The sequence below is a fragment of the Syngnathus scovelli genome, chromosome 10, assembly GCF_024217435.2.
Source record: "Syngnathus scovelli strain Florida chromosome 10, RoL_Ssco_1.2, whole genome shotgun sequence".
Classification (NCBI taxonomy): domain Eukaryota; kingdom Metazoa; phylum Chordata; class Actinopteri; order Syngnathiformes; family Syngnathidae; genus Syngnathus; species Syngnathus scovelli.
In genome coordinates, this window is record NC_090856.1 from 7,747,568 (window position 1) to 7,774,248 (window position 26,681).

The 26,681-nt window shown below is 40.7% G+C and overlaps 2 protein-coding genes across 5 annotated transcripts; one reads left to right on the forward strand and one right to left on the reverse strand.

The window, feature by feature from the left end:
- Positions 1-1,446: 1,446 nt before the first annotated feature.
- On the reverse strand, positions 1,447-10,134 carry LOC125975945 (cystathionine gamma-lyase). 4 transcript variants are annotated; one of them, XM_049731911.2, is made up of 14 exons: positions 9,861-10,134; positions 7,977-8,058; positions 7,619-7,714; positions 7,446-7,555; positions 7,143-7,277; positions 7,010-7,067; positions 6,714-6,791; positions 6,029-6,181; positions 5,835-5,956; positions 5,683-5,735; positions 5,031-5,178; positions 3,852-3,923; positions 3,700-3,771; positions 1,447-2,636 (listed from the first exon to the last, which is right to left on the reverse strand). In XM_049731911.2, the coding sequence occupies exons 1-14, from the start codon at positions 10,041-10,043 to the stop codon at positions 2,619-2,621; spliced, it is 1,380 nt and encodes a 459-aa protein (XP_049587868.1). In that variant the 5' UTR covers positions 10,044-10,134; the 3' UTR covers positions 1,447-2,618. The 4 variants fall into 4 exon arrangements, with proteins under 4 accessions (XP_049587868.1, XP_049587870.1, XP_049587869.1 ...); XM_049731913.2 differs by lacking the exon at positions 3,852-3,923 and having other exon boundaries at positions 9,861-10,133; XM_049731912.2 differs by lacking the exon at positions 3,700-3,771 and having other exon boundaries at positions 9,861-10,133.
- An 891-nt stretch (positions 10,135-11,025) lies between these two features.
- LOC125975929 (ankyrin repeat domain-containing protein 13C) lies at positions 11,026-26,618 on the forward strand. The gene is made up of 13 exons (XM_049731910.2): positions 11,026-11,687; positions 12,895-12,936; positions 15,865-15,969; positions 20,652-20,737; positions 21,366-21,411; positions 21,643-21,709; positions 22,016-22,160; positions 22,295-22,426; positions 22,546-22,707; positions 22,870-22,949; positions 23,825-23,923; positions 24,097-24,197; positions 24,514-26,618. Exons 1-13 carry the CDS (start codon positions 11,309-11,311, stop codon positions 24,642-24,644), a joined length of 1,575 nt encoding a protein of 524 aa, XP_049587867.1. The 5' UTR covers positions 11,026-11,308; the 3' UTR covers positions 24,645-26,618.
- The last annotated feature ends 63 nt before the right edge of the window (positions 26,619-26,681 follow it).

A 26,681-nucleotide genomic window follows, 5' to 3' on the forward strand; every position in this document is an offset into this window, starting at 1 on the left:
CCCGAACCACTGTTGTTCTGGGAAAAGCAGGGAAATTGACATAATTCTCACTCAATACAGGGTTAATTGTTTCTTTCCCTCTTTTCCACGAAACAGAGATTGCTTTGGAAAGCTTTCTCATCTGTAATTATTGTTCTTGCTACATCTATACTTGTCATGCACATTAGAGGCAACCTGGACAGACATACAAATAGGTACGTTTGTGCATTCTCAGGAGAAATTAGTTTAGCCGGCAATTTTTTCCATTAATGTCACTTCAATTTGCAATGAGCAGTTTTAAAGCTTTGGAGCCAAAGACTGTGGTTTTGAACATGGTGTGAAGACAAACCTAAAGAGTGACATTGACAGTAAACATGACATGGACATTGGAGATAATGCATAGCATGTACTATATTTGTTATCTTGTACATCATTGGATATTTTTGTCAGTTTGAGCAAACATAGACCTGCACTGAAATTATGGCATGCTATTAAATGGTAATTTAAGTCTTAAGGGGCTTTGGTTCCAGATGGTCATGCAATCAATGACAAAGCGGTCTTTTATGAACGCTTTGTGTACTCGCTGTAATTGTACATGGATAATAAAATCCACAGTGCATACACATCCTACTGTCGCTTCTCGATTTGTAGCCTGAGGACAAATAGTACCGTTTGAACAAGAGGTATAACGGGTTCAGTGGTCACGCATCATATTCACCAAGACGACCAGTAGACTGGGAATTTTTACAGCAGTCGCTATGGACACCATTGCCTAATATGGGTTAAAAGCTGAATGAGGAAAAATTTTAAGATTTTTTTTTTAGGTAACTCTTGTGGCGTTTCAACTCATGTCAGTCGTACATTGAGCATAAAAGGTCAGAATTAGCACAGTGAAGATTTGGGCCACCTTATGACACCTGTTGCGCAATTCCCCCCTACAAATAGTTCAATTGCCTCAATGATCAATCATTACATGACATAGCAGCCTCCCCAAACAGCCCCGTTTAGAGCAGCTTGTCAGAAAGTTGGCTCACCAGTTGACCTCCAAAGTTTCACAAATCCCTTATCTCAACCAGTGGATGATGCAGTGTCATCTCTGACCTCATGCGTGATGGAGAGCACATGAAGCTACTTTGTCCATCAGTTAGGCACCAGCTGGTGCTCACAACTATTGCTTGTTTATAGTCATGACTTTAGCTCCACATTTTTACAGTTTTAATCAGTGATAACGCATGTAATGAATCATACTGTTTTAAACAAACACCCAAAAAATTCCTCACAGTCACAACATGACTACTTCTTTTTACCTAGTAGTCTAAATCGGGTTGCTATTGCAAGTTCACTGCTTTGACCCCTTTCAAGGATTACAAAATCATATGCAAGGCTGTTTGATACAAACCCCTCAAAACAGTGAGATCATATATTGTAACATTGTAAACATTGTAGCTACAAAGAAACATTTCAGAGTATCCTTCAATTATTTTATTCCATGAACAGTCCATGTCAACGTGAAACGCGTTCATATTCATGTTTATTTTCTCCTCGCCATCATCCATGCATAGGCTACAAATTGTCAGAATTGTCTTTAGCCATTTACACATTTGTCTCCTTGAATCATCAGAAACCTGAAGCTAAAATGACTTACAATCATTACTTTTTTTAAATCATTAATTGCTCATTCTTTGGCACATCTCATACAGTATGCAAAGTCATCATTCAACTTAATGACGTATTTGGAAAGTGAAAGGAAGCAAAAATATGCAGAGAAAACCAATATAAGTACATACACCATCTGCCTAAATTCCTTGCTAAGTTATTCAGTCCCCTTGTGTTTGTCCCGGAAAATGTCTGATAGAAAGTGAGTCACACGCAGACAGTTACGTTACGGAAAACTGATTTAAATAGATTGTTGCTCCTTCAATGACTCTTACTGGCAATTATGCCTTTTAAGTAAGGAAATAACTTATGCCTCTTGATGCAGGATGTTTTCCGGTAGTGACAAAATACTTCTTTAAAGCATGAATATGTAACTTTACATTAAAATAATAACTTGATGGCAATTTGTTGTCACCACCTGCTTCAATAGCAATTGGGTAATTGTAATAAAAGTGGACCAGCCAGGACAACATGTGCATAGCGTCAGTGCTAATGTTTCTCTTCATAGTTGTGTGCAAAGAATGTTTAGGCGCTTAAAATTGTGAATTATTAATTTGATATTGATTTATTACTCCAAAGATGTCCAATTTTGCAAAATGAGAAATTATTCGTATAGTAAGCAAATATTTTATTAATTGGAATAAAACCCATGTAACATTCATGACTAAGTCAAATGAAGAATATGTCATTCTTGCACACACGCATTTCAAAATGAATGTGCAGAAAGTTGTTTTGGGAATGATTGTGATTCATTAAAAGCCATGTGGTCTTTAATCAGGTGCTTGACAGGAAAGATGTTAATTTAGTTTACTCGTAGCGGAGTCAGCATCATAGCACGTGTGTGGTTAGTGATACATTCAGGATGGAGGAAGAAAATATTTTTATCTTTTCAAGAACAATGACATTTTCTGTTTGTGCGCTTAACTCCATGTTGGTATTCAACAGTTGCTGTTGTTCTCGAAGCGCAAGCCCTCCAGACACTTTTAATTCTTCAGTGGATTCTGAAAAAAAAAAGAGAGAGAACAGAGATGGATGGAAGCCAGCAACCATTAATAAGATACATCCACAAAGCAACAGGCGGACATTTTAATAAGATGCTGGTAATAAGATGTTTTCCAAACACAAAAAAAATGATGATCTGTGATAATGTTCCTTCCCGCCTTTGCTTGATGAGTGAAGGCGGGGGGTGACTGTGTTTTGCAAATCAGATGCAGATGAACAGCCGGCCCACCAGTGACAGCCGCTCAGTTATAAATTGAGAGCTCCAAGTCATAAAGCAACAGCCAAGTTTGAGACTCAAAAATAAAAAACTAGGATGCTAGACTTTTTCAATCTGAGCCGCGGTATGATTCAATTTATCGCCTCGCTCATTACAGGTGCCGTCTTCTCGCACAACCACAGATATGTGCCAATCTGATTCCCATTTGCTACAAATGGGCTAGTGAGGACTCAGCAGATACTGAGTATTGATGAGAGCCGGGGTCTTACAAAGAAGTCTGCTGCATGAGAGCGTCAGCAGGGCAATTCCTGGAAATGTACTTTATTTCCTGGCAGTGTGGCAGCGAGTGGGAAATGGCAATAAAAGCACCAAAATCAACTCACTTAAGGCCGTTTGAATATGTTAAATTCTACTTTAAAGTGCCAAATGAGGTCCAAGCAATTGTGTAATTGATGGGGCAATGAAATTCTCTTGCATGGATGTTTTGGTTTGAAGGTGGTTCAAGCACAGTGGAACCTCAAAACTGGAACGCCCCAACAGGTCGTGCCTTATTGAAACTGACTAAAATGATCAGAGAATAATGTTAGGCGATTACCATTACAGCTAATAATTCATCAATAATGAAGGTGACATCTTGAACTTGGCAAAAAAATATTTTCATCTATATTGTTTCACATGGTAGGGTGATTAGTGTCCCGAAACCGATTGCGTTGTTGGACTTTGAGGTTCCACTGTAATTAATTCCAAACAAACAAAGTCATGCAAAAAGCAATGGTGCGCAACACTGCAGCGTGATAAAAAGAAGGGTGGACAAAAAAAAAAAAAAATCAAAGCCATCACAGAACCTGAGAGGAGGATTCTGGGAAGACGCTTGTAGAGGGGCCATCCCCTGGCTTTGCAACGGCTTTGCCGCCTTTCTGTGGTAAAAATACAACACTGCAGCGTGTTAAAAAGAAGGGTGGACAAAAAAAAAAAAAAATCAAAGCCATCACAGAACCTGAGAGGAGGATTCTGGGAAGACGCTTGTAGAGGGGCCATCTGCTGGCTTTGCAACGGCTTTGCCGCCTTTCTGCGGTAAAAATACAACACTGAGGCTAAAATACAGAGGAGTACAAATGGACTAAAAAATCTACAAATGGAAGGAGAAAGAGAAATTTGTGTTCTGACGGCTTTTCTGAGTACATACTGAATCAGAATCTTCAGAAAATAGACTTGTGTAAAGAAAATACATTTCGTTTCCGTGGTAGCAAATGGCTGCATGGATAGGCCACAGCGTCCAACAAAGTAACACAATCACGTTTTTCCTCTAGCCTTCATTTATTTTCAATTTGACAAATGTGGTGATGAATTGAGTCTGTCAAGTCAGTAAATGCAAAATGCTAATTCGGACGTAATATCCACATCTAGCTTTGTGCTTAATCTTCACTTTTGTAGTGCAGTTTTTAATCAAACGTTTTGACTTTTTTTTCCATTTTGGTATTCAAAAGTGTACACTTTGAGGTTAGTTTTAAGCGTAAGAAAAAAACTCAAGAATGCGTTTACACTGATTGATAATTACTGTGTTTAGTGAAGCTGTGTCCCATCAAATCTATCATTTGAGATGCAGTTTCTGGTTGAATGTGTATAAAAAGCTGTATCTCATGTATATTCTTAGTCCTTTTTATTCCCGTTAAAGCAACTCCATTCCTGTCAAACCTCCTCGTCCTTTCTCTGCTGTCTTGTAAAGTAAAGGTCTCTTGACATACGCACATTTCTTTTTATGGGGCCAACAAATTCTGCCAACTAACAGATAATTATGCAAATGCAACCTAACCGGAATAAAAAAAAAAAGTGAGCAATTCTCTTGTGCCTGCTGCACACTATATATTACTGTCAGAATAAAAATTGGCAGTAAAACATCAGACAATAAGTCGGTATTGTCTTGGTATGGAGCCAAACACACTAAAAAGTGTGCGCAATGGTTTTCTACACTTTGAAGTGACATTTACAAATTCATTGAATTCACAAGTTACACCCAATGTGAACCTTTATGAGGGCAAAGTACTTTCTCCCCTGGCAAAAACAAAAATAAAACAATTAACTAATTGGTGGGCAAAAATCTGAGGGATTCTCTAAAATCTTTTGGATTTTATAAAAATACTTAACCGCTACCTGCTGTTGCCCTTTTGAAACTTACATTAGGAAAAGCAGCGGCGAGTGCCTGATTCAGATCTTCAATGATGTCCGCCTTGTCCTCCAGTCCCACAGAGAGCCGGATCAAAGTATCACTAATGCCCAAGATGATCCTTTCTTTCTCGGGCACTGAAGCATGAGTCATAATTGCCCTGTGTTGGAATAAGACATTTTGGGGTGAATCATTTGCTGTGTGTGGCGAACACAACAAGAACTTACAACCTTAGGGTTCATGCAACTCAGGGTCACAAATACTATTCAGGACCGATAAATGTGGTAAAATACAATCAAGCGTGTACTTATTTTACACATAGTATTTAAAACGATTACTTGGTAATTAGGAATAAACATCAGGTATTGTAAAAGGAGGAAAATAGCAAAATAATCACTTAAGTGTAGGTACTCATGCTTTAATTAAAAAAAATATCAAGGATAGCGGCAGCACCCTAAAAATCTATGGTTTGATCTCTGCTGCCCTCTTGAGGCGTTTTGCCTGATTCTGCTGTTTCCCCTTTACAGCGAAGCATATGAACTAGCCAGCCGAGCTTTGACCAAATATCAAAGTCTGCTTTATTCTCAATTTCTTCACATGTCAAGACACACACAGAGATCGAAATTACGTTTCCCACTAAATATGAAACAGAAATAGGACTTACGGATGCTCTGCTAAACTTTCATAACCACCAAGACTCTCGGCCACGGCAAAGACCTGAATACAAAAGACGACAATCGGTGACATCACAGCAGAATATGGCAATTGTGTTTAACGCCTACATGACAATTTGACGATTTTTTTATGACTCATTACCTTAAGACTCTTGAGGAAGGCGTTGGCATTTTGGAGTTTTCCTTTAATGTAGAAGGAGATCATCCCCGGACATCCCGTGCATTGTTTTTTCACCACATCATACTGTGGGTGAGAAGGCAGACCTGTGACAAGAAAGGATTGTAACTGTCAATAAAGTAGACGAAAGTGTCAGCTGCATGATTCTCGCACTCGACCTGGATAGATGACACGCTCCACTCTTGAATCACACTCGAGAAACTTGGCTGCGGCCATGGCGTTCTTGAAGTGGCATTCCATGCGCAGATGCAATGTCTTCAGCCCGCGGTTGACCAGGTAGCAGTCAAAAGGGGATGGCACGCCCCCTAGAGCTAAAATGAAAGAATAACAGTTTCACAAATCAGTTTCTAAAAAGCCACTTTCATTCGATTGTATTTGTGCTGATATTTAAACACATTTGATGCTTGACAGATGTTTTCAGTTGTCTTCTCACAGCCACCATCAAACCATTCCAGTACATCAAATACAATCGTGAATCACTAACCGATTTTGATTTTACCAACACCAGCTTGACATGGTAACTTTTGAACCCTTGACTTTTGTCAAGGGAAACAACAGGACGGCTCAAAGGTTTTTCCCCCCACAAATGTTTCACGACTTTTGTTGAGGGAAACAACAGGACAGCTTTTCAAAAGTTTTTTCCCCATAAATGTTTCACTAGGTCACATAATGCTGGGTTAACCATAATTGCAGGTCTTAAAATCCACAAATTGTCTCCTCTTCATTTGACACAGACTGTTCTTTTGGTGCCTCACGCAACCATACGGCAATCGCGAGTGTGAATTAGGTTCTTGAGCACTTGGCCACACTAGCCCTAACGTACGATGTGTTCTTTTTACTCACCATTCTGAAGAAACTTCAATCGCTCATACAGATCCTCTCGTGTGACTGACACCAGGCCCATAACCACGTCACTGTGACCTGACGATTATACAAAACACAGAATGTGGATCAACCCAAAGGACATTTAGGTGAGTCAGCAAATATTTGATAGTAATATATGCAGATAGGGTGAGTGACATTAATGCTGGGGCCAAATGAAAAAACAACTAAATAAATAAAACTGATATTCGTGTCGAGAGACCCAGAATGATAAGTGGCCCTTTTATGAGTAAAATGGAAAGGAAAACCTTATTTACCATTCATATATTTGGTGGCTGAGTACATGCAAATATCCGCCCCTAAAGCCAAAGGGCGCTGAGGAAAGAAACAAAGTAAATATGAATATGACTTGAAATTTAAATTGAGTAAACTGCATGGCAAGTGTCATACCTGGAAGTAGGCAGACATGAAGGTGTTGTCTACCACAACCACAATGTCTTTGTTGTGACTGTGGACCAACTCGGAACAAACCCTGATGTCAACAACTTTCATGGTGGGGTTGGTTGGCGTCTCAATCCACACCATCTGCAATAACAGCCACAACAACATGATAAGGGCTATCCGGCATAACAATATTTACAATACTAAACAAATGACACAAACAATGGAAAAAATAGACAGCTATATAAACATCTCAAACTTGTTAGGTCTTTTGGAAGGTGACCAAACTGTAAAAAAATATTCTGGACTTACTTTTGTGTTGGGCTTCAGAGCTGCTTCGAGTAGTTCTGGTTTGGTACAATCCACTAAGGTGATCTGCAGCCCAAATTCAGCAGCCACTCTTTGGAAGTAGCGGTTGGTACCTTGTAGATTTACAAAATATAAAATGTCACCACTTTGCAAACTCTAATCTTCTCTTGACTGACCTCCATAAACATCATCCATGCAGATGATTCCATCTCCCGCCTTCAGCATGTGAGTGATGGTCACTGTGGCAGCAAGTCCTGAAGCCACGGCAAGGCCTGCAAAAAAAAGATAGTAAAAATGTAAATTAAGTCTTAAACACCTCTAATAAAGTGGCACCTCTAAGTAAAATGCTACTACATTCATCTAAACCCAGATAAAAATCGACTTTGAACCGCCACCACACATTGCAACTTGTGATTTTAATTTACCTGGTTTCCATAAAACTGGTCTGTTAAAATGAAAAGCATACTTCAATGAATTGTGGTCATCCTTGGATGTTCCACTTAAGTCTACATGTGTACACATTGTTGCACTTACAGTGCTTTGCCCCATCCAGTGCTGCCACGGCTTTCTCCAGACAATCTCTTGTAGGATTTCCACTGCGGCTGTATTCGTAGCCCTGTGTGAGAAAAAAAAAAGTTTCAACAAAGCTGGAAGTTGAATTTTTTTGTCAGCGGATAAAGCAGATCAATGCATTCCTGTACAATTTTTTTCAAAAGTATGCACAGCAATGCATTCTCTCCAGGCTTTGCTGCAACTTGTAGAGACAAAGTTGGACCCCAGTTAAAAATCAAAAACAGTCACGACATTCTTCACATGTTGGAGCCATTGTGTGAAAGACATTTTGTTTTTTTGTTTTTACAATAAGTAATGTATGCATGGTATTTTTATTGCTTCTATCCAGATGTAATCATTACAGAGGAAGTTATGCAACTCTGCTTAACCCCTCCCCCTTCCAAAATAAACAGTTCTGCACTTACTTTAAGGAAAATTAAGTTTGTGAAGTCACTATTACTTCGAGAAATTGAATCATACACAATTGTGTAATCTATCAAGGAAGTTGCATTATACATAATGTAATCTGATTTAAAAAAAAAAATGGAATGAGTGTCACAGCCACTTACACAATGGGGAAAAAAAAAACATTTCTTTAAGCACTGAAGGTAAAACAATTGAGTCTCATAATGCCAAACTTTACGATATTTTGTACAAGTTTGTTTCAGTTTTTTGGATTCTTGATTTTCAGTGTATTTTATTTAAGAGATAGAAATGCATTTCATAATGATACACGTTGCCTGGCTGCAATTGAACATGTTTATAATTATAAATGTATGCAAAGAATGCAAAATTTGCAAAAAAAAAGAGGATTTAAATGTTACCCCGTAAAAATAATTTTGTATTTTTTCAATATTTATGGCCTTGAAGTGTTTTAAATGGATACGCACTATAATTACTGCTTTTTTAGAGTGGCATAGACTACAGTGGGGTCCCAACTAAGATAAGTAGTAGTATTTATATTTTGGTGTATTTATGTTAGTTTCATTGAATCAAATGATATGGCACAGTTTTTCTTGCATTTTTGTAATGATACAGCTCAAGGACAGTTTAAGGTTCTGGGAAACGCAGTTTGAAAAACATGGTATTACAGCGTGTTCCAATTTCTGTGCAAATTGGGGTTATCGTAAACTGAGGACACCTGTACATATTACAAACGTGGATTCACGTCATCAGGGTTACTGTTTGCTTTGAGGCAACAGGTAAACATCCCTGTGAACAGCACCATGTGTGCAGAATAATGTGTGAAGATAACCCAGTTTAGTCTAAATACACTAAATAGTAGTCCAAAGACTTCAGCCGTTAACCCAAAAGCCATATAATAGGCATTCTGACCATATCTATAGGATGTGTGCCCCAGGTTAAACAGGGGCACGTTTGTGGGGTCAAGCATACCAGAGTGGACAAAACAATGTCAAAGGTCGTAAAGCCAGCAGAAGTGAGTTTGAGAATTTGGCACATTAAATGTTTTTTTGTGTTTGTGTCTACTGCTTTGTTTCATCAAAGAGATGTGGACATATTGGAGTTTGTGTCTACTGCTTTGTTTCATCACTTCATCAAAGAGATGCGGACATGTTGGAGTTATCCGTGATGCCAGGCAATACTTGAAGGGAAAAAATATATATGTTTTTTTAAAGTACGCATTCAAGAAAGACAAATTTCTTTGCACATCACCTTATTCATAACTGTCGGAGGTATGCTAATTATTTGTTTTATTAAACAACCACGTGAGATGAACCCAAGAAGCCAAGAGTACGATGTAACCTCATTAACCCTTACCCCACCATAAATCTTTACTAATTAGAAAAGAGGAATATAGTATTGGAACCTTCACTATTATAATTTGATCAATTACCGTGTACTTACAAAATGCTTTCCTGGTTCGCTCTGTTTAAACGTCGTTGAGAGCGATATCGGCGGCACCACGGCCCTGGAGTTCCATTGCTCCGGCTCCTGACCCACGTGGATGGCATCGGTGGCGAACGACTTGAAGGGCTTGTTGAACCTAGCAAACAAGTCGCCCCGATCGTCCTCAATGCGGTTCTCCATAGCTATGCGGTGCGCGTCACACGGTCAGAAGCCCTGAACTGGAAATGACAGCGCGACTGTGAGGGTGCACTAAGGGGATGAGCCCTTGTATGTACGCCGGTTCTTGGTCTGTTTCAGCCAATCAGCGTTTGGAATCTTAGAATGCGCAGCGTCAATTGGTGGACGATCAGGACGTCCAAACCACATGAACTCTACGCGTCGTTGCAGCGGGAGAGTCTACTGGATATGATGTAATATTTCAATCATTTCTTTTTTGCATACCTTTATAACTTTAACCATGTTAAATTACAGCCAGGCAACGTGTATCATTATGAAATGCATTCATATCGCTTAAATAAAACACACAATCAAGAATCCCAAAAACATAAATAAATGTATCCAAAAGCATTATCGTTATGTAACGTAATGAACGTTGAACGTCCTTTGCGTGCCAACGAAAGTTAATGTTTCCATCGGTGTGCAGAAGTGGGTTAAGCGTGTCGTCCGTTTAACCAAATGGAAATATGAAGATAATATTAATTTCTCATTGTATCCCACTTGTAAATAACTGTTGTACTTTCTGTGATTGAACAAACGCCCCCCTCTTCCCCCATAGTGGATTACGCAAGTGTGTATGACGCAATTTCTCGCAGTAATAGTTTTACTACACAAACTTTATTTCGCTCAAAATCAGATGGGATAAGATCCAGTTTACCCACAAAAACGAACTAATGTAATATACTTCTCATACTAGTGGATGAATTTACTATATAAATCCGTGCACACAACCCACTCAACAAACGCGGACATGAAATGAATGGACAACTCCCGCTGGATTGTTATCATTTTAGATTATTTAAAAGCTTCATAAATTGGATAGATTTTAAATGTATTATTAACCCGAATCGCGTTTGAATTTCTTTTACTTTAAATATTTAATGCAGTTTTTTAATTTTGTTTTTATTGCTTGTGCCCGTCAGTTACTACTGCTATGAACTCTCGCGATAAGTTGAAGCGGAAGACACTTAGACGAAGTCATCGACAGGCGCTCGTGTTGTGCTGACAGTAGCGATGGGTGGATAACAGCATTTTTATTTCTAACACACTTACCACTAATAAGGACTTAGTGGTCTTTTATTTTTGTAGCGAAACCCCCCTCTTTAAAGTGTCTTTCATGTTCTTTTCTTCACATTGGTTGCGTGAAGACTTCCAGCTGGCGAATCGCATCAATTGGCCCGGAGGGTCCTCGTCGCCCTCTACTCCTTTCACGTCAGCTCTTTAGAAAAATGACCGGAGAGAAGATCCGATCGCTGCGAAAGGATCACAGACCCAGTCAGGACGATGACTTGTTGGAACCTGACGAAGAGGCAGCCACCGGAACGTTTACCGCCTGCAAGACAAACAGCCAAAGCAGGGCGAGTCGAATCTTCAGTAACCACAAGTTGGTCAAGTCAGCGTCCACGCAGCAGCAACAGCAAAAAAGGAACCAGCACCTCAACGCCAACAGCACGCTGTCTTCAGCCGATGTTGTTGACGACAACAACAAAAATCCCATCATCCGAAGTGGGCAAGACTTTCCGGTCCACGAATGTGTGTTCAAAGGCGACGTGCGACGCCTTTCGTCGCTTATACGGACTCAAAACATATCCCAGAAGGACATCCATGGTGAGTATTTTTATGCGACGGAAAGGGAAACCTCTCAAAACACATCATGTTCATTTGTTCAAGTCTAAGTAAGTTTGCAACACAACTCAGGGAAATCAAGTAAACCATTGTTTGGAAAACATGGAAAACAATGTAAGCTATTAATACACAAGAAAAAAAAACTGCACTGAGCAGAAGTCACTTTGTAAACATGGACACGTGGTAATAAATTGAAAACGACAAAATCTAGAAAGCCCTGTTTTCATTTAACAACTATCCAACAACTTGATTGGTTTGGATAGTCCCTCCCTGAAAAGGAAACTCATTCGCATAGATAGGATTGTTTTGAATGATCTCCCAAAATGTATCAAAAACGCCTCTCAGTAGAGTGCAAATCTTATTAGGTCATGCTTATGTGTTTGTGATGGCCTTGCAGAGTTGTGGAAGTTGCACATGACGGAACCCCTTTGGCAGGGCAAAGTCTGCTTAGATAAAAACAGGATTTCCGACCAAACACACCCTTGTTTCTCTTGTCTGTACTGGAATGTGGCCTGTCCTCATAGTGCAGCACAAGCAAGGGTCAGCCATGTGGATCTCTGTTGGGTTGGAGCTCTAGCTTCTTTTTTTTTTTTTTTTTTATTCAATTGTCAAGCCCTCACACGAGTCAGAATCTGCGGCTCAGATTGCACTGCAGAGAAACTGAAACCTTTTGTGCCAGTCACATAACACAAGGCGGGCTTTTACATTCACTAAACTTCTTGTCAGTACAATCACTATTTGAAGTAAGTGCATTGTCTAACCAAGATATTTTTATCATCATATAGGGTCTTTGGGAATTATTATTATATTGGTCTATTGGGAATTCTTCTGGGTGTATTGTCACTCACAGTTGGCTCACAGCAAAAGGAAACCTACTTACTCTGGAATGTGTTTTTCTGCTAATCCCAAAAGAAAAGCTCAGCAAGTGCTACTTGGTTTCTCCTTTGAGGGATGCGCCAATGCTAATTTTCCAAGAATGCATTCCTCAGATGAACCCTTTGCACTTCAGTGTTAAGTTACTAATCTCTATTTAAAATCAATTTTCTTTCAGTTTAATGCACTGTGCAGTACTTTGCCCATTAAGTATAGAAATGGACAGACAACACGTTATTCCAACTTGATTTTTACTTCTCATTAATGTAGTCTGTTTTTACTAAATGCAATAAATTCAGTCTTCTGCCTTCTCCAGGAAACACACCTTTGCATCTGGCTGTCATGTTGGGGCACAAAGGTAAGTCGGTTACATTCATGACAGGTGTTCATCATGCCAAAACTTTGTGTAGGTTCATCTGAAATTGTGCACAAATAGAGGGCTTTTTCTTTTTTTTTTCTTTTTTTTTGCAAGATTTTAGCTCCTATTGTTAGCAAACAGTGACGTTCGTAACTCAAGGCTCCACGAAAATAAAATTCAGTTTGATATAATCTATCAAGCACGCAGTGTGAACTGCAAATGACTTTTGTCTTCATTTGACTCGCTGAAGCTGGACTGGAAACCTGAGTATTAAAATATTAATTCACTTCCCCTTTGATTGTGCAAGTAGGTCGTGGAACATGTTATTGAAAAATGTATCCTCTCAGGGAACAGTTCAAGCATGGTTACATGTGCTGGACTTCACGTTCGTTCTTCCACTGGAGCACAGCTTGCAATTGATTCCATTTTTCCGCCACAGCCTGAACAGAATTCAAACAGTAGAGTCAGATTGAACACTGTGGAATTGATTGTGCAAATGAGGTTGTCAGGTTTTTGCCTGAGCTGCTGCCATGTCCTGCGGGGATGCTCAGATTAGACAGACGGAGGGCTACAGCATGACATCATACAGTAACCGGGGTGTGGCTACCCTGTCGGTGATGTGCAGACTTTGTTTGTCTGTGCAAGCCTTTATTAACTACCCCACGCCAAACCCCCGAGATGTACAGGTATATTAAAAATGAATGAACAAGAGCTCTCAGTAAGTGCAGACATCCAACTAATGTTGAAGCATGCCCCCTTTGAAATCATTGGCTGAATGACTACAATCTATGATCCAAATAACTAAAATACATTTTAAAAAAAACATCCCAAATTAGATACTACCTATTCTATGGATGTTGAGCCTGCATAAAACATTTTTGTGAATTATTCGACTTGCAAAATATTTTGCCGATGGCTAAATTGGAACAATTCCTGCAGTGCCATGCACTCACAATGCAAGCTAATTTCATTTCTACGCATTTCTTTTGCTACAGATGGAACTTGTAATACATCCGTGGCCTTGGCTCCTGGGAAATCATGACCATTTTAAGCCAGTCATTTTAATGCTTTCATGCTTTGCTCACAATTAGTAAGCTACCAGCAGAGCAAACTGAATACAAATGTGGGCCACTGATGTTGTACCCGTAACATAATTCCACTAAGGTTGAGCAGTGTCAGATCCATTATTAAATTTCCAGCAAAAAACGATGCTGAAATTCCCAACAAATTGCAAGGCATGTCAATGCTCCATCAATGAAAACTAGCAGTCGTGCAGCTTAGGGCAACCGCAAAAAGGCACTTTGATTATGTAACATGTGTCTGCTAAATGTTGTCATTACACAATCATTGGATAGCCTATGTAGGTGAAAAGGTTCAGGCAATATGAGCCTTACGTCAAAGTGCGCATGTGCTTTCTGAGCAGTAAACCCCGTTATCAACTCCTTCATCCCGATGCTGGAATACAGATGTTCAGCCCAGCTTGGGGCACAGATGTTTGATGTTTTACTTCGGATACAAAACCCTCATGACAGCTGCAGTCTGATCTGCTGCAAATACTGCAGCACTTCCAAATCCCATTAACTAGAGACCACCCTTATGGATCGTTGGGGGGAGGAACGCTCATAGAGCCTGTCGCTGGATCTCAAATTAGATTTACGGTAAATTTACATGAGGACGATTGCGTAAGAAGTATTTTGAGTGTTTTTATAGGGATGTTAATGACACGTATCCTCTTTGATACTTAATATTTTTCCAAAGGGTTTGTCCTTTAAACAAGCAGCCAAATTGACCCAGTTAAACAGAAAAATGGTCTAGTGAAAACTGGTGTAACTACTCCAGCAGGATTTATAACTGGCTGACTTGAGCCTGTTACCTTCCGTCTCATATGCCCCTCTCATTTTCCAGTCAATTTTGGCACATTGTGGCAATATTTCAACTCTGATTTTAAATAAACTTTCTTGACCAGTGTTTCACAGTAAAGCGCAAGACTGACAATTTGTGACATTCATCATCATGACTTTTTCGAGAATATGAACAATTAATTAGTCATGACTTTTTCGAGAATATGAACAATGAGCGCCTGACTTTTTTACTTATCTGTAAAACGTCTGCGTGATTCAATGTGTGGGTGTTGTCGCTAGGACTGACTAAGCTGCTTTTGGACAGTGACTTTGAACTCTGTATGGAGTTAGTCGCTCGCTGTGCTTTATCTGCCTCGGTGGTGGTGGAATGGCTTTTAAGATCCCGTGAGGTCTGCCTCATCAAAACACTACGCATTTAGCAGATGACTGGACTTTTTTTGCTAAGTGGTCTGCGAGTGAGCTGTCTCAACGCCGCCAAGCTTTTAATGAGTGACGTCATCATGACAGAAGTATCAGCTGAGCCGGAATAACAGGATTGGTATTTGGGCGGTTGTTGTTTTGTCACCGGCTGTTCACAGACAAAGCACAAGAATATCATTTTGCCTTTATGCCTGGGCCTTTTGTCTACCTTTTTCGCTTTGTCATGTTTGCGCTTTCTTTGTCTTATTCCCATGTGTGTCCAATTGTAGGATGGATCATTATTTGCGGATGTTCTCCTCTTTTCTGTAGGTTGATAAAATGGAAAAGAAATTGCATTTACAACAGGAAATGAGAAATGCATAAACTAGGACAGCATTTCAAGGTTGAATGCTTTTTACAAGAAATATTTTTCTTGCGACTCTCATTTCACCAGATCAAGAGCCTCATACAATCTGTAAGGTAAAATAATAAAAATAATAAATTGTAAAAGAGCAAAATAAAACCAGGTACTTTAAAAAAATACTTTAATATCCTGTTAATTTTTCTAATTTATTCTTTATTTAATTTGCACACATAAAAATGTTACAGTGTGAAGTGTGTCACACTGTTTTTTGATGTACTGTCCATGCTTTCTTCCCTCCTCCAGAATGCGCCCATTTGTTGCTGGCCCACAATGCACCAGTGAAGGTGAAGAATGCTCAAGGATGGAGCCCACTTGCAGAGGCTATTAGTTACGGAGACAGACAGATGAGTAAGTATCAGACTGTCTGACATTTACTTAAATTGTTTTCTCTCTGCATTCAAATTGAGCTTTCTAGAATGAAAACAGTTCAAATCAACAGTTGCGAATCCCAAAAAGTACTCCTACACATTTCGCTGCTTCCTGCCAATGAGGCCATGGCGCTGCTTTGAGCATGACATTCCTCAAGGCCCTTCAGCCTTTGGTGTGTGGATGAAAAGAAAATTGTTGGTTGTTTTTCTCTCTCCTCATTGGCTGATTAATCCCAAACCCCCCATTCTACCCTCTGGCTTTAACCCTAACCCCGGCTTTCCTCTTCGTTGAAATCCAAATGAAGTTGTATCGGTGCTGTATTCGGACTGTAAGCTCAGGCTATTCTTAGCATAAGATATTCTATCAAAGCTTTTATTATCTGAAGTTATTTTGAACCAATGTTTGTGACCTACATTTTCACCTGTCACACCCTGACCTTTTCTTGTTTGGACTCCTACTGCAAATAAAGGAAGGTATAAATGGATTTTCATTTTGGTAGTTTGTCAGTTTGTGCCCAAAGTTGCATTTTCGCAACACTGCACTGCTGTCAGCTTGGGCTCTTTAAAGGCAGACGGACACGTTGCTGTTTACTCACCAGAGGAGATGCTGCTGCTCATGTGTGACACTAATTAGTGGTTGTATTTGGCACTTGATTGATCCAGGCTTCACGCTAGCTGCTAAGTTTACTTTTATTCAAGTTTTTATTCGCCATGTTTGAGCGTGCCAAACTAGGGATTTGACTTCGATAAATCACAGCCTCTGTTCAACATTTAGGTGACGAACAACAACACTCAGGACATGTGAAAAATGGCAAATATTCTCAAACATCCCCTGATCTTAAACTCCCAAGAGGGCAAGGAAAAACTCAAAACTCCAGCTAGGGGAAATGAGAAATCTTGAGAAGAGACCACAGATGGGAGGGTCCCTCTTCGAGGATGCAATGGATGCAGAGAGGACACAGTACAAACAGTGTAGACAATTACTTCACTGGTTTCTTTTATATCAAATTATTTTAGGTGCATTACCTGCCATGTTTCGGCAGGTTCTTCCGCCTTCATCAGAGTGTCACCAATGTGGTTGTGACGCGTCTTTATCAGCTGATGGATGAAGGCGTGGCTCACCTGTCAGATTTGACAGGTGAGTCACGCCCTCTGCTGTCCATTCACCTCTCCAGAATGCTGTTCCAGATCGTAGAGAGCATGTAGGCTCCCTCATCCCTGTTGATGGTCCTCGGGCCCCGCTTGCGGATCTCAATGGCCTCCCTGATCCAACGCTGATGTTTGTTTTCTTCAGTGCGGATGACTCTAGCCTTTTCCCAGTCCATGATGTGTTTTTCTCTTTTACAGTGTAGACAATTCAAAAAAAAGTGTGGAGAGCAGGATGTTATTGCACAGTAATGACTCTGAGACTCTAAGAGTGGTGTGAGTTCATCAGAACAACAGCCTGGGGGAAGAAGCTGTCTCTGTGTCTGCTGGTTTTGGTGTACAGAGCTCTATAACGCCGTCCGGAGGGGAGTAGTTCAAACAGACTGCAACCTGGGTGAGAAGGGTCTGTAGAGATGTTACTTGCACGTTTCCTGGTCCTGGACAGGTACAAGTCTTAGATAGATGGGAGGTTGATTCCAATTATCTTTTCTGCAGTCCTGATTGCCCGTTGCAGTCTATGCTTGTCTTGTTTGGAGGGCGATCCAAACCAGACAGTGATGGAGATGCAGAGGACAGACTGAATGATGGCAGTGTAGAAGGTCTTCAGCAGCTCCCGCGGCAGGTTGAACTTCTTGAGCTGTCTCAGGAAGTACAGCCTCTGCTGGGCCTTCTTCCGGACAGAGTCTATGTGGCTGGTCCATTTCAGCTCCCGAGAGATTGTGGTTCCCAGGAACTTGAAGGTGTCTGTGGAGAGAATAGTATTACTGCAGATAGTGAGGGGTGAAAGTGGTGAAGAGTCTCGCCTGAAGTCCACTGTCATCTCCACGGTCTTGAGCGGGTTCAGCTCTAGGTGGTTTTGGCTGCACCAGTGGACCAGCCACTCCACCTCCTGTCTGTACGCAGTCTCATCACCGTCCTGGATCAGTCCAATGAGAGTGGTGTCGTCTGCATACTTCAGTAGCTTCACAGGAGAGTCACCTGAGGAGAAATCATTGGTGTAGAGAGAGAAGAGCAGTGGGGTGAGGACGCACCCCTGAGGGGCTCCAGTATTGGTGGTCCGGGTGTTAGATGTGATGCTCCCCAGCCTCACACGCTGTCTCCTGTTGGTCAGGAAGCTGGTGATCCACTGACAGGTGGAGGCAGGCACCGCGAGCTGGATGAGCTTCTGTTGGAGGATGTCAGAAGTGATGGTGTTGAACGCCGAGCTGAAGTCCACGAACAGGATCCTGGCGTACGTTCCTGGGTTGTCCAGGTGGTGTAGGATGTAGTGCAGGCCCATGTTGACCGCATCATCCACCGACCTGTTTGCCCGGTAGGCAAACTGGAGGGGGTCAATCAAGGGGGCCCGTGACATCCTTCAGGTGGTTCAGCACTAACCCCTCGAAAGATTTCATGACCACAGATGTCAGTGAGACAGGTATATAGTCATTCAAACCTGTGATGGCGGGCTTCTTGGCCACTGGAACGATGTTGGAGCTCTTGAAGCACGAGGGCACCTCGCACAGCTCCAGGGAACGGTTGAAAATCTGTGCAAAGGTGGCCGCCAGCTGCTCAGTGCAGACTTTCAAGCAGGAAGGTGACACGCCGTATGGGCCCGGTGCCTTCCTGATCTTTTGTCTTTGGAACATCTGGCGCACTTCCTCCTCGCGGATCTGGAGTGCGGGCGCGGCCTCTGCAAGAGAGAGAGTCGGTGACAACGGTGATGGAGGTGTGGACAGAGCAGTTGTGAGTATGTAGATTGTGCTGCAGGAGGTCCCGTTGTGTGGGAGTAGAACCTGTTTAGCTGGTTAGCAAGCCTTGGGCTCTCCACAGGACGTTCGTTTCTTGAAGCCCGTGATGCTCTGCAGACCTTTCCACACTATTGAGGGATCAGGATTGGCAGAGAGGTGTCTCTCCAGGCGCTCCCCGTAACACCTCCTGGCTTTCCTGACCTCTCGGTTCAGTGTGTTTCTGGTCTGCTTGAACAGGTATCGGTCGCCGCTCCTGTAGGCCTCCTCTTTGACTTTGCGCAGCCTCCTGAGGTTCGGTGCAAACCAAGGTTTGTCGTTGTTGTACGTGCAGAAGGTCTTAGTCTGCACACACAGATCCTCACATAAACTGATGTATGATGTGACAGTGTCAGTGAGTTCATGCAGGTCTGAAGTTGCAGCTTCAAAAACTCCCCAATCGGTGCAGTCAAAGTAGGCTTGGAGGTCCTGCCTTGACTCCACTGTCCACTTCCTCACAGTCCTCACCACAGGCTTAGAAGTTTTGAGTTTCTGCCTGTAGGCCGGGGATCAGATGAACTAGACAGTGGTCCGAGAGTCCTAAAGCTGCACGAGCCACAGAGTGGTATGCATCCTTAATCCTTAATTTCTATCTTGTATGCCAAGGAAATTCAGGGGAGGCGTAGTATATCAGGAAAAATAAAGAAAAAAAAATGTTGCAAAGATATTTGCATGGATTTTATTTCCCCACTGAAAGATGGGATCGTGTAGGTTGACCAGAAAAACACCAAATCGGCTCCAGAGGGCTGGAGAGCAGAATAAGTCTATTTTTTCTGACTCTCGCGTGTGGTAAACTACCACATTTGGAAGATTTGTGCCATTTAGATAACACTTAAAAAAAGAAAAAAATTGCATGGAGGATATTTAACTACTCCATTTAAAAAAAAAAATGTGTACACAAACGTTAATCAAATAATTCCTTAATAGGAGACATTCTGCACTGTCCGAAATTCTCATTGTATTTTAACATTATTGTACTAACTGTTTGATATTTGAAACATTATTCAGCCTCCCAGTTGAGTGCATTTACATGATACCAGGAGGTAAATATTGACTGTTCTCAGGTTCTGGGAGGATTGCCAAGGAGGCCTAAACTAGCGATTGAAAGCTCATCCAGAGAGGGCTAAACTCATTTTTTTAGCCGGTGTAGGTGAAATATCACCTAATTAACTCCAGTAAAGTCTCCTCATCGGTATAACAGTGAATTGGTGTCAAGAGAGCAAATTTGGTTCAATGTTACAATACAATACCTCTATTTCACAACAGCCGCCGACATAACAAAGCGCTTGATTCAGTCTCCAGGCTTGTTCTCCAGTAGTGGCTGGGTGGTCCGTTTTGTCCCACTGACTGGTTGTGAGGTGATCAGTAGGGAGCCCCAACTCAGCTTGTCCACGCTCATTAGACACACACCGAGGGCTGCACTCATTTTATTCTGGCGGGATATAGAGTATTAGGATCAACATGTTTGTGTCAATTTTTCAATTGACCATGAGGATACTTAACATGCAATTTGTCGATTTATTTATTTATTGTGATTCATCCAAAAGGTGGATATGAAAGTATTGATTATAAATTGTGTGTTTACATGCAGCTCCCGTGTTTTGGAGCCATGCTGCTTTTCTTCCTGATGAATGTGATGAATTATGTACTTTGCTCTTTCTGCTTTCTAACTGGAGGATTCCTGCTTGTCATGCACTTGCAGTTGATGGCTCATGAATTAAACTTGTCTTCTTTTCTCTTTGCTGTCCAGTAACGGCGCTGCTGAGGAAGTTGAAGCAACAATCCAGGGAGAGTGTCGAGGAAAAGAGGCCAAAGTTGTTGAATGCACTGAAAGAGGTATGTCATATTTTCTTTTCTTGATTTGTTCTTGTCCCTTCCCCTCCCCTTCAGAACCTGATTACATGGAGCAGTTGATTAAATTAACCTCTATGCGGCCTTTCCGCTATGCACTCCATTGATGCAGTTTAATGAAAATTATTAGTAGTTGTCGCTGTTAGCATCAATTGTGACTCACATAAGGAGATGCGTCGTTACACTTGTATCTTCCTAACATGAGGTTATGGAGGCTAGCTGACAAATGTAATCGGCCGATGATTTTAGTTTCCAGGTCAGATGTGTAATAGTGCACCCCCTTAGGGGCACACGGCCCAGATGGCCAAATATGATACCTCAACCTCATGTTCTTAACTGAGGCTTTGAATGTCCTCAGGCTTACGTCGCAATGTCAGATTCTGGTGAATGTTGCTTCACCTTGAGCCCAAGCTCTCTTTGGTTCTGTAAAGCTCAGGGCATTTGTCTTTCTTGTTAAATGTATATAATATAAGTGTGTGCCCCCACAGTTTGCATAATGCACAGTTAGTTTTCAGCGGTGGTATTCCAAGTAGACAGTTTATGCTGCATTTACTGTCTATGATTATTCTTCAGTATTCTTACAGCAAATCAATGTTTTTAATTTTTTTTGCAGCTTGGAGACTTTTACCTGGAGCTTCATTGGGACTTCCAAAGTTGGGGTGAGTCAAATTTGCATCCCGGGTTTGATGGGTTTTAGGATTTGTTTTCTTTGTTAGGCCGAAATACCACGAAATGACCACAAGACTGTCAGTATAATAATGGTTGGAGAAGATGGTTTTTTTTGGTTGTTGTTTTTCATGTCATCTTGAGTATTCCATTCCTATTTATTTCTAAGTATTCCCGAACGCTAATCTGTTGTTTTACATAACGTTCATCTTCCAATGTTGCAGTGCCTCTGCTCTCCAGAATTCTTCCTTCGGATGCATGTAAGATCTACAAACAGGGACTCAATATCAGGCAAGTCATGTCAGCAAATGTAAATCAATTTAATAGAAAAAACTAATTTTTTTGTGGTATTGCTCTGTGTAAAATGAATAACAATTATAGCTTTTAATCTGGAGCTAATGTTAAAAATCGATGCCTGTATTTAGAGCTACAATGCAGTTTTTCGGATGCTTTACATAAAATAGATACTGTATACACTGTAAAGTTTTTTATTTTTTAAAATAGTTTGGTATGCAACCCATGTAAGAACTCCCAAAAGTAATGTAAAGTAAAATTCTTGTTTGACTGATGCTTTTGCACTTTTGCATTTGTCTGTAGACTGGACACAACCTTGATCGACTTTACCGATATGAAGTGTCAACGCGGTGACCTGAGTTTCATCTTCAACGGCAACGCCATTCCTTCGGAGTCCTTTGTGGTGCTGGACAACGAGCAGAAAGTCTACCAGCGGATACACCATGAGGTTAGTGAGGCGCTGAAATGAAACTAAATCACTGTGTTCCTCGCAACTATTACAGTTTTTGATAATGCTTATTAAAGAAACAGTAATGAACTTGTTAGGGTTGTTGTCTTGACATTTGGGAATCACTTCCTCAGGAGTCTGAGACAGAGACGGAGGAGGAAGTGGACATTCTGATGAGCAGCGACGTGTACTCGGCCACGCTCTCCACCAAGTCCATCACCTTCTCTAGATCACAAACCGGATGGCTCTTCAGAGAAGACAAGACGGTTGGTAACAGCTGTCGGCATCTCATCAAAATGATTCTCATCAAATTGTACTGTAGGCAGAAAAACAAACTGAAAGATTGCATCCTTCGCATAGATGAGTTGAATTTTTTTATCCTTAGGAACGTGTTGGAAACTTTCTGGCCGACTTCTACTCTGTGAACGGCCTGGTGCTTGAGTCCAGGAAGAGGCGGGAGCATCTGAGCGAGGAGGACATCTTGAGGAACAAAGCCATCATGGAGAGTCTGAGCAAAGGAGGGAACCTCATTGATCAAAACTTTGAGGTGAGTCACTTCTTGCAGATCATCATTACGCATGGCAGAAGAGTGAAATTTGTATAACAACATGCCTCTATACTGTCTACACTGCCATCTAGTGCTGAAAGACAAATTGTAATTTGGCTGACCTCTTAATGTGATTTTTGTTTTGTTGGTCAATTTCTCCAGCCTGCGAGGAGGCAATCTCTAACCCCACCTTCACCCTGCACCATATCCTGGGAAGAATACATCACTGCTGACAATGGAAAGTAGGTGTCTCTGGGGACACGGACAAGCACTTTAAGATTTATTAGGCCACAGTCAGCTGGGATTGGCTCAAGTTTACCTGCAAGTTCTACACATGGTATAAAATGGATGTTTTAGATTAATTGCCCGAACCGTTCACCTTTGAGCGCCCAGGGGAAATTGAGTAGAGACAAAATTGGCATTTGGTCATTGTTAGGTTCAAAATCAGCAAAAGGATCAGCAGACAAAACCAGTGAGGCAGAATATTGAGTCTTTTCTCGCGAGGAGTGCATTCAGACTTACAGCAATCCGACTACACTAAAAATCTGTTTACACTCCTCACTCTTTTTATTTGGAATGCCCTACCCACAATGTGAGACTAGCCCCTGATAGGTGGGGGGAAGCGTGGGCTTTGTCTCATGAGAGAAGAAACGAGATTCTATGTGAAACTAGAAGTCGCAGACAGGATGCCATGAGAAATGAAAAGAGTGCAAGGACAAAATGCTATGTGAAACACGAAGTCACAGACAAGACACCATGAGAAAAGAGTGCAAAGACAAAATGCCATATGCAGACATCAACAAAATAGATTGAGCTATCAACAACTTTCTTGGATTCCCAGAGGTGTAGAAGGTCAGGAAGCTCCAGACAGCATCGTTTGACTTGTTGTGGACTGGTGGACGTCTGCAAGGCGAAACAGCAAGCATTCTGTGCAATAACTTTATTAATAAGTACTCATTAGGGAACGCATGATAACATATATATACAATTTATCTAACAGTCATTTTAAAACCTGTGTGCTTGTATTGAATGAAAACAGCTTGACCGTAGACTTTACAACGTGCCATACACATGAGACGTTGCATTAACCTGCGGGATGTTTTGTATCTTTGCTCAGAGCTCCTCATCTGGGCAGAGAGCTGCTGTGCAAAGAGAGCAAGAAAAACTTCAAGGCCACCATTGCCATGAGTCAAGACTTCCCCCTGAGCATCGACTCGTAAGTCCCATGAGATGAGACACACAAGTGGCCGATGCCGATTTTTGAAATGTGAATGAATACGTTTATAGATTTGAACAAAATGAAACAAAGCATGCTGTAAATATGACTGACGAACCTTAGTAGCTTAGCTCTGACGTCTGACACAATGTTTCTTTGTTTCTTTTCCTCAGGTTATTGAATGTTCTAGAGGTGATTGCACCCTTTAAGCACTTTAATAAACTCAGGGAGTTTGTTCAAATGAAGCTCCCTCCAGGTTTTCCTGTCAAGCTCGGTAAGAAAACCACCTTGGATATCCAAAAGATTCGAATTTCACGTCCCTTTTAAAAAAAATCTAAATATGATCACTTTGTGTTTCTCAGTGTTGATTAAAGTCACCCTGAAAATAAGAGAAAATATTTACTAAAATAAGAGAAAATATTTACTTGTGCACCTTATATTTTTTTTTCTTGACTGTCACACAGGTGTAGAAAGACATTAAACCAATGTTAAATACAGTAAATGCAATTCAAGAAGCCATTAGACGTTTGACTGAGATGTTATTTCGACAAAATTTGAGTACCAGCCTGTCAAATGTTGTCTTCTTGCAGACATCCCAGTCTTTCCTACCATCACAGCCACCGTGACTTTTCAGGAGTTTCGCTATGACAGCTTTGATGAAAGCATTTTTACCATCCCCGGCGAGTACAAAGAAGACCCCAGCCGCTTCCCTGACCTTTAACCCACCCTTCAACAGGTTGGTGGCGAGGTGGATGATTATGATGCAACATTTCACTACACACACATTAACTTCCTCCCTGACACCCTTACGTAGGGTTGCCAACCGTCCCTTGAAAAATGCAATCGAAAAGCATCCGATATACATGGAATATTTTTGGGTTGTAAACAAGTACAACTTGACAAATTCAGATGGCTGACCTCCCCAATGTTAAAGCAGCAGTAGCTTTGTCCTTAGATGTGTGAAACAAATGTTCTGCTGAACTCATTAAAGGTGAGCTCATTGTGAGCCTCAATTACGGCATGTCTAGCTCAGAGTTTTACTCTGCAGTAGCCAAAGACAAACCACTCCTCATAGTAGTAAAGTTCTCAGGAAATCTAAATGGAAAAAAAAATAAGCTGCCTCCACCAATGAGGCATTGCGCTGTTCATAAGTTACAGGACAAATGTTTTGCTTATTATTTATTTTCATATACACATTTATACAGTTTTAAATTAAACAGGAAAAGTTTCTGTTTGAGAGATAAGATTCATTTTAAAATCCAGTAAATTTCTGAATAACTTTTGCATGTGTTCATAGCATTTAAAAAATATGCATATTCACGATCAATTTGTTAAAAAATTGTTTCACCCACAAAAAATTAGCACAAAAAAAATCACTTCAGTAAAGGCAATTAGGTCGGCCGTCCCTGCTGATGAGGTGTCTCTTGATTTTTCAGGGAGTGGGCAACCCTACCCTTTTAGTCTCTAACTTCTCCCTAACCTCAATTCAATGAACATCTCCACGGCTAGCTGAACAAAAAAAAAAAAAGCAGTACAGTATTTAAAGCCATGTTTCCACCAAGTGGGACAGGAGGGATTGAATGATAACTTGACATCATTGCAACGTGACACTACTTATTAATTTTTTTACATCTGTACTGTATTTAACGGTAATTTCTTCCTGGCACGTGGAAAGCAAGCTTAGTTTTTTTTTGGTGGTGGGGGGGGGGGGTCAATTTGTCTTCTTATTCAATCAATCAACAAACAGCACTGCATTTAGAGCCACCCTTTAGATACCATACCACTGGCAGGGTGTGCCCAAAAAAGTGGTACGATACCAGTCACTTTTTTAAATACACTGCCCATTTTTGACAATGAAAACACAAGCCAAACAGTGTTTGTTTGTACTTGTTTAAATTTGTAAAAAGTGTGTGTGTGTGTTAAACACTTATTTTGACTAAGAGACAAGTGTGTGTGGTACTGGCCTGCCAACATGCAGGAATCATATGCAGAGTTGTATATAAGTGAATACAGATTTTAGCTGTATAAGATTAGGCAGTTCACAAGATGCACTCACATGCATAAAAAAATATGTTACCGTAAAGGGTGTTCCCCTAAAAAAAATGACATTTCACTCTATTAATGTCGTAAATTCTCACTCCAATGATGTTAGGTATTATCAAGATATCTAAAAGCTAACCAAGTTTAAGTTTACTGTTACTTTTATATTGATTTTGCCTGTACTTTGACATAGGTTTTGTTGATTAGTCAATCATCAAATTCACTGAATTCACTTCTACTGCATCTTTGTGCTCTCAGTTTTTAAATGCACAACTCTCAACCTTAAAAAGTGGCATTTGAAATGTTCATACTGAAGCAATGCTATAAATGCTGCAGATTTTTTATGGTACCATGTCTGATGTTTTTATCACCTTTATACGCTTTAAAACTGGGATTATATAATTAGTAGCTGTTGTAAGAAACAAAAGATTGTTCTTTGGGTTGATTTTCATTTTACACAAACAAAAGCCTTTAATCTGCACAATCTGTACGTTTTCTTGGGAGTCAGTTTCTTCCTTTTAGTGTTCTCTTGTGTTCAACTCAAGTTGAGCATTTTCCATATTGTGTCACATGACTTGATTCAACATTGGATTGTAACATGGTGGAAGTTACTATTTTTGTATATAGATGTTTTTAAAGAAAACGTATCTCTTAATTCTCTGGTTTGTTATTTCCAAAAAGACGTTACACACACACACACACACACACACACACACAC

Coding starts and splice junctions, on each gene's coding strand:
- LOC125975945 (XM_049731911.2), bottom strand. CDS start 10,043: ATGGAGAACCGCATTGAGGACGATCGGGGCGACTTGTTTGCTAGGTTC. Junction 7,556..7,618: donor CATGGATGATGTTTATGGAG/GTCAGTCAAGAG, acceptor TAAATCTACAAG/GTACCAACCGCTACTTCCAA. Junction 3,924..5,030: donor TCGCCGCTGCTTTTCCTAAT/GTAAGTTTCAAA, acceptor TTTTTACCGCAG/AAAGGCGGCAAAGCCGTTGC.
- LOC125975929 (XM_049731910.2), top strand. CDS start 11,309: ATGACCGGAGAGAAGATCCGATCGCTGCGAAAGGATCACAGACCCAGT. Junction 11,688..12,894: donor ATCCCAGAAGGACATCCATG/GTGAGTATTTTT, acceptor TGCCTTCTCCAG/GAAACACACCTTTGCATCTG. Junction 22,708..22,869: donor TCATTGATCAAAACTTTGAG/GTGAGTCACTTC, acceptor CAATTTCTCCAG/CCTGCGAGGAGGCAATCTCT.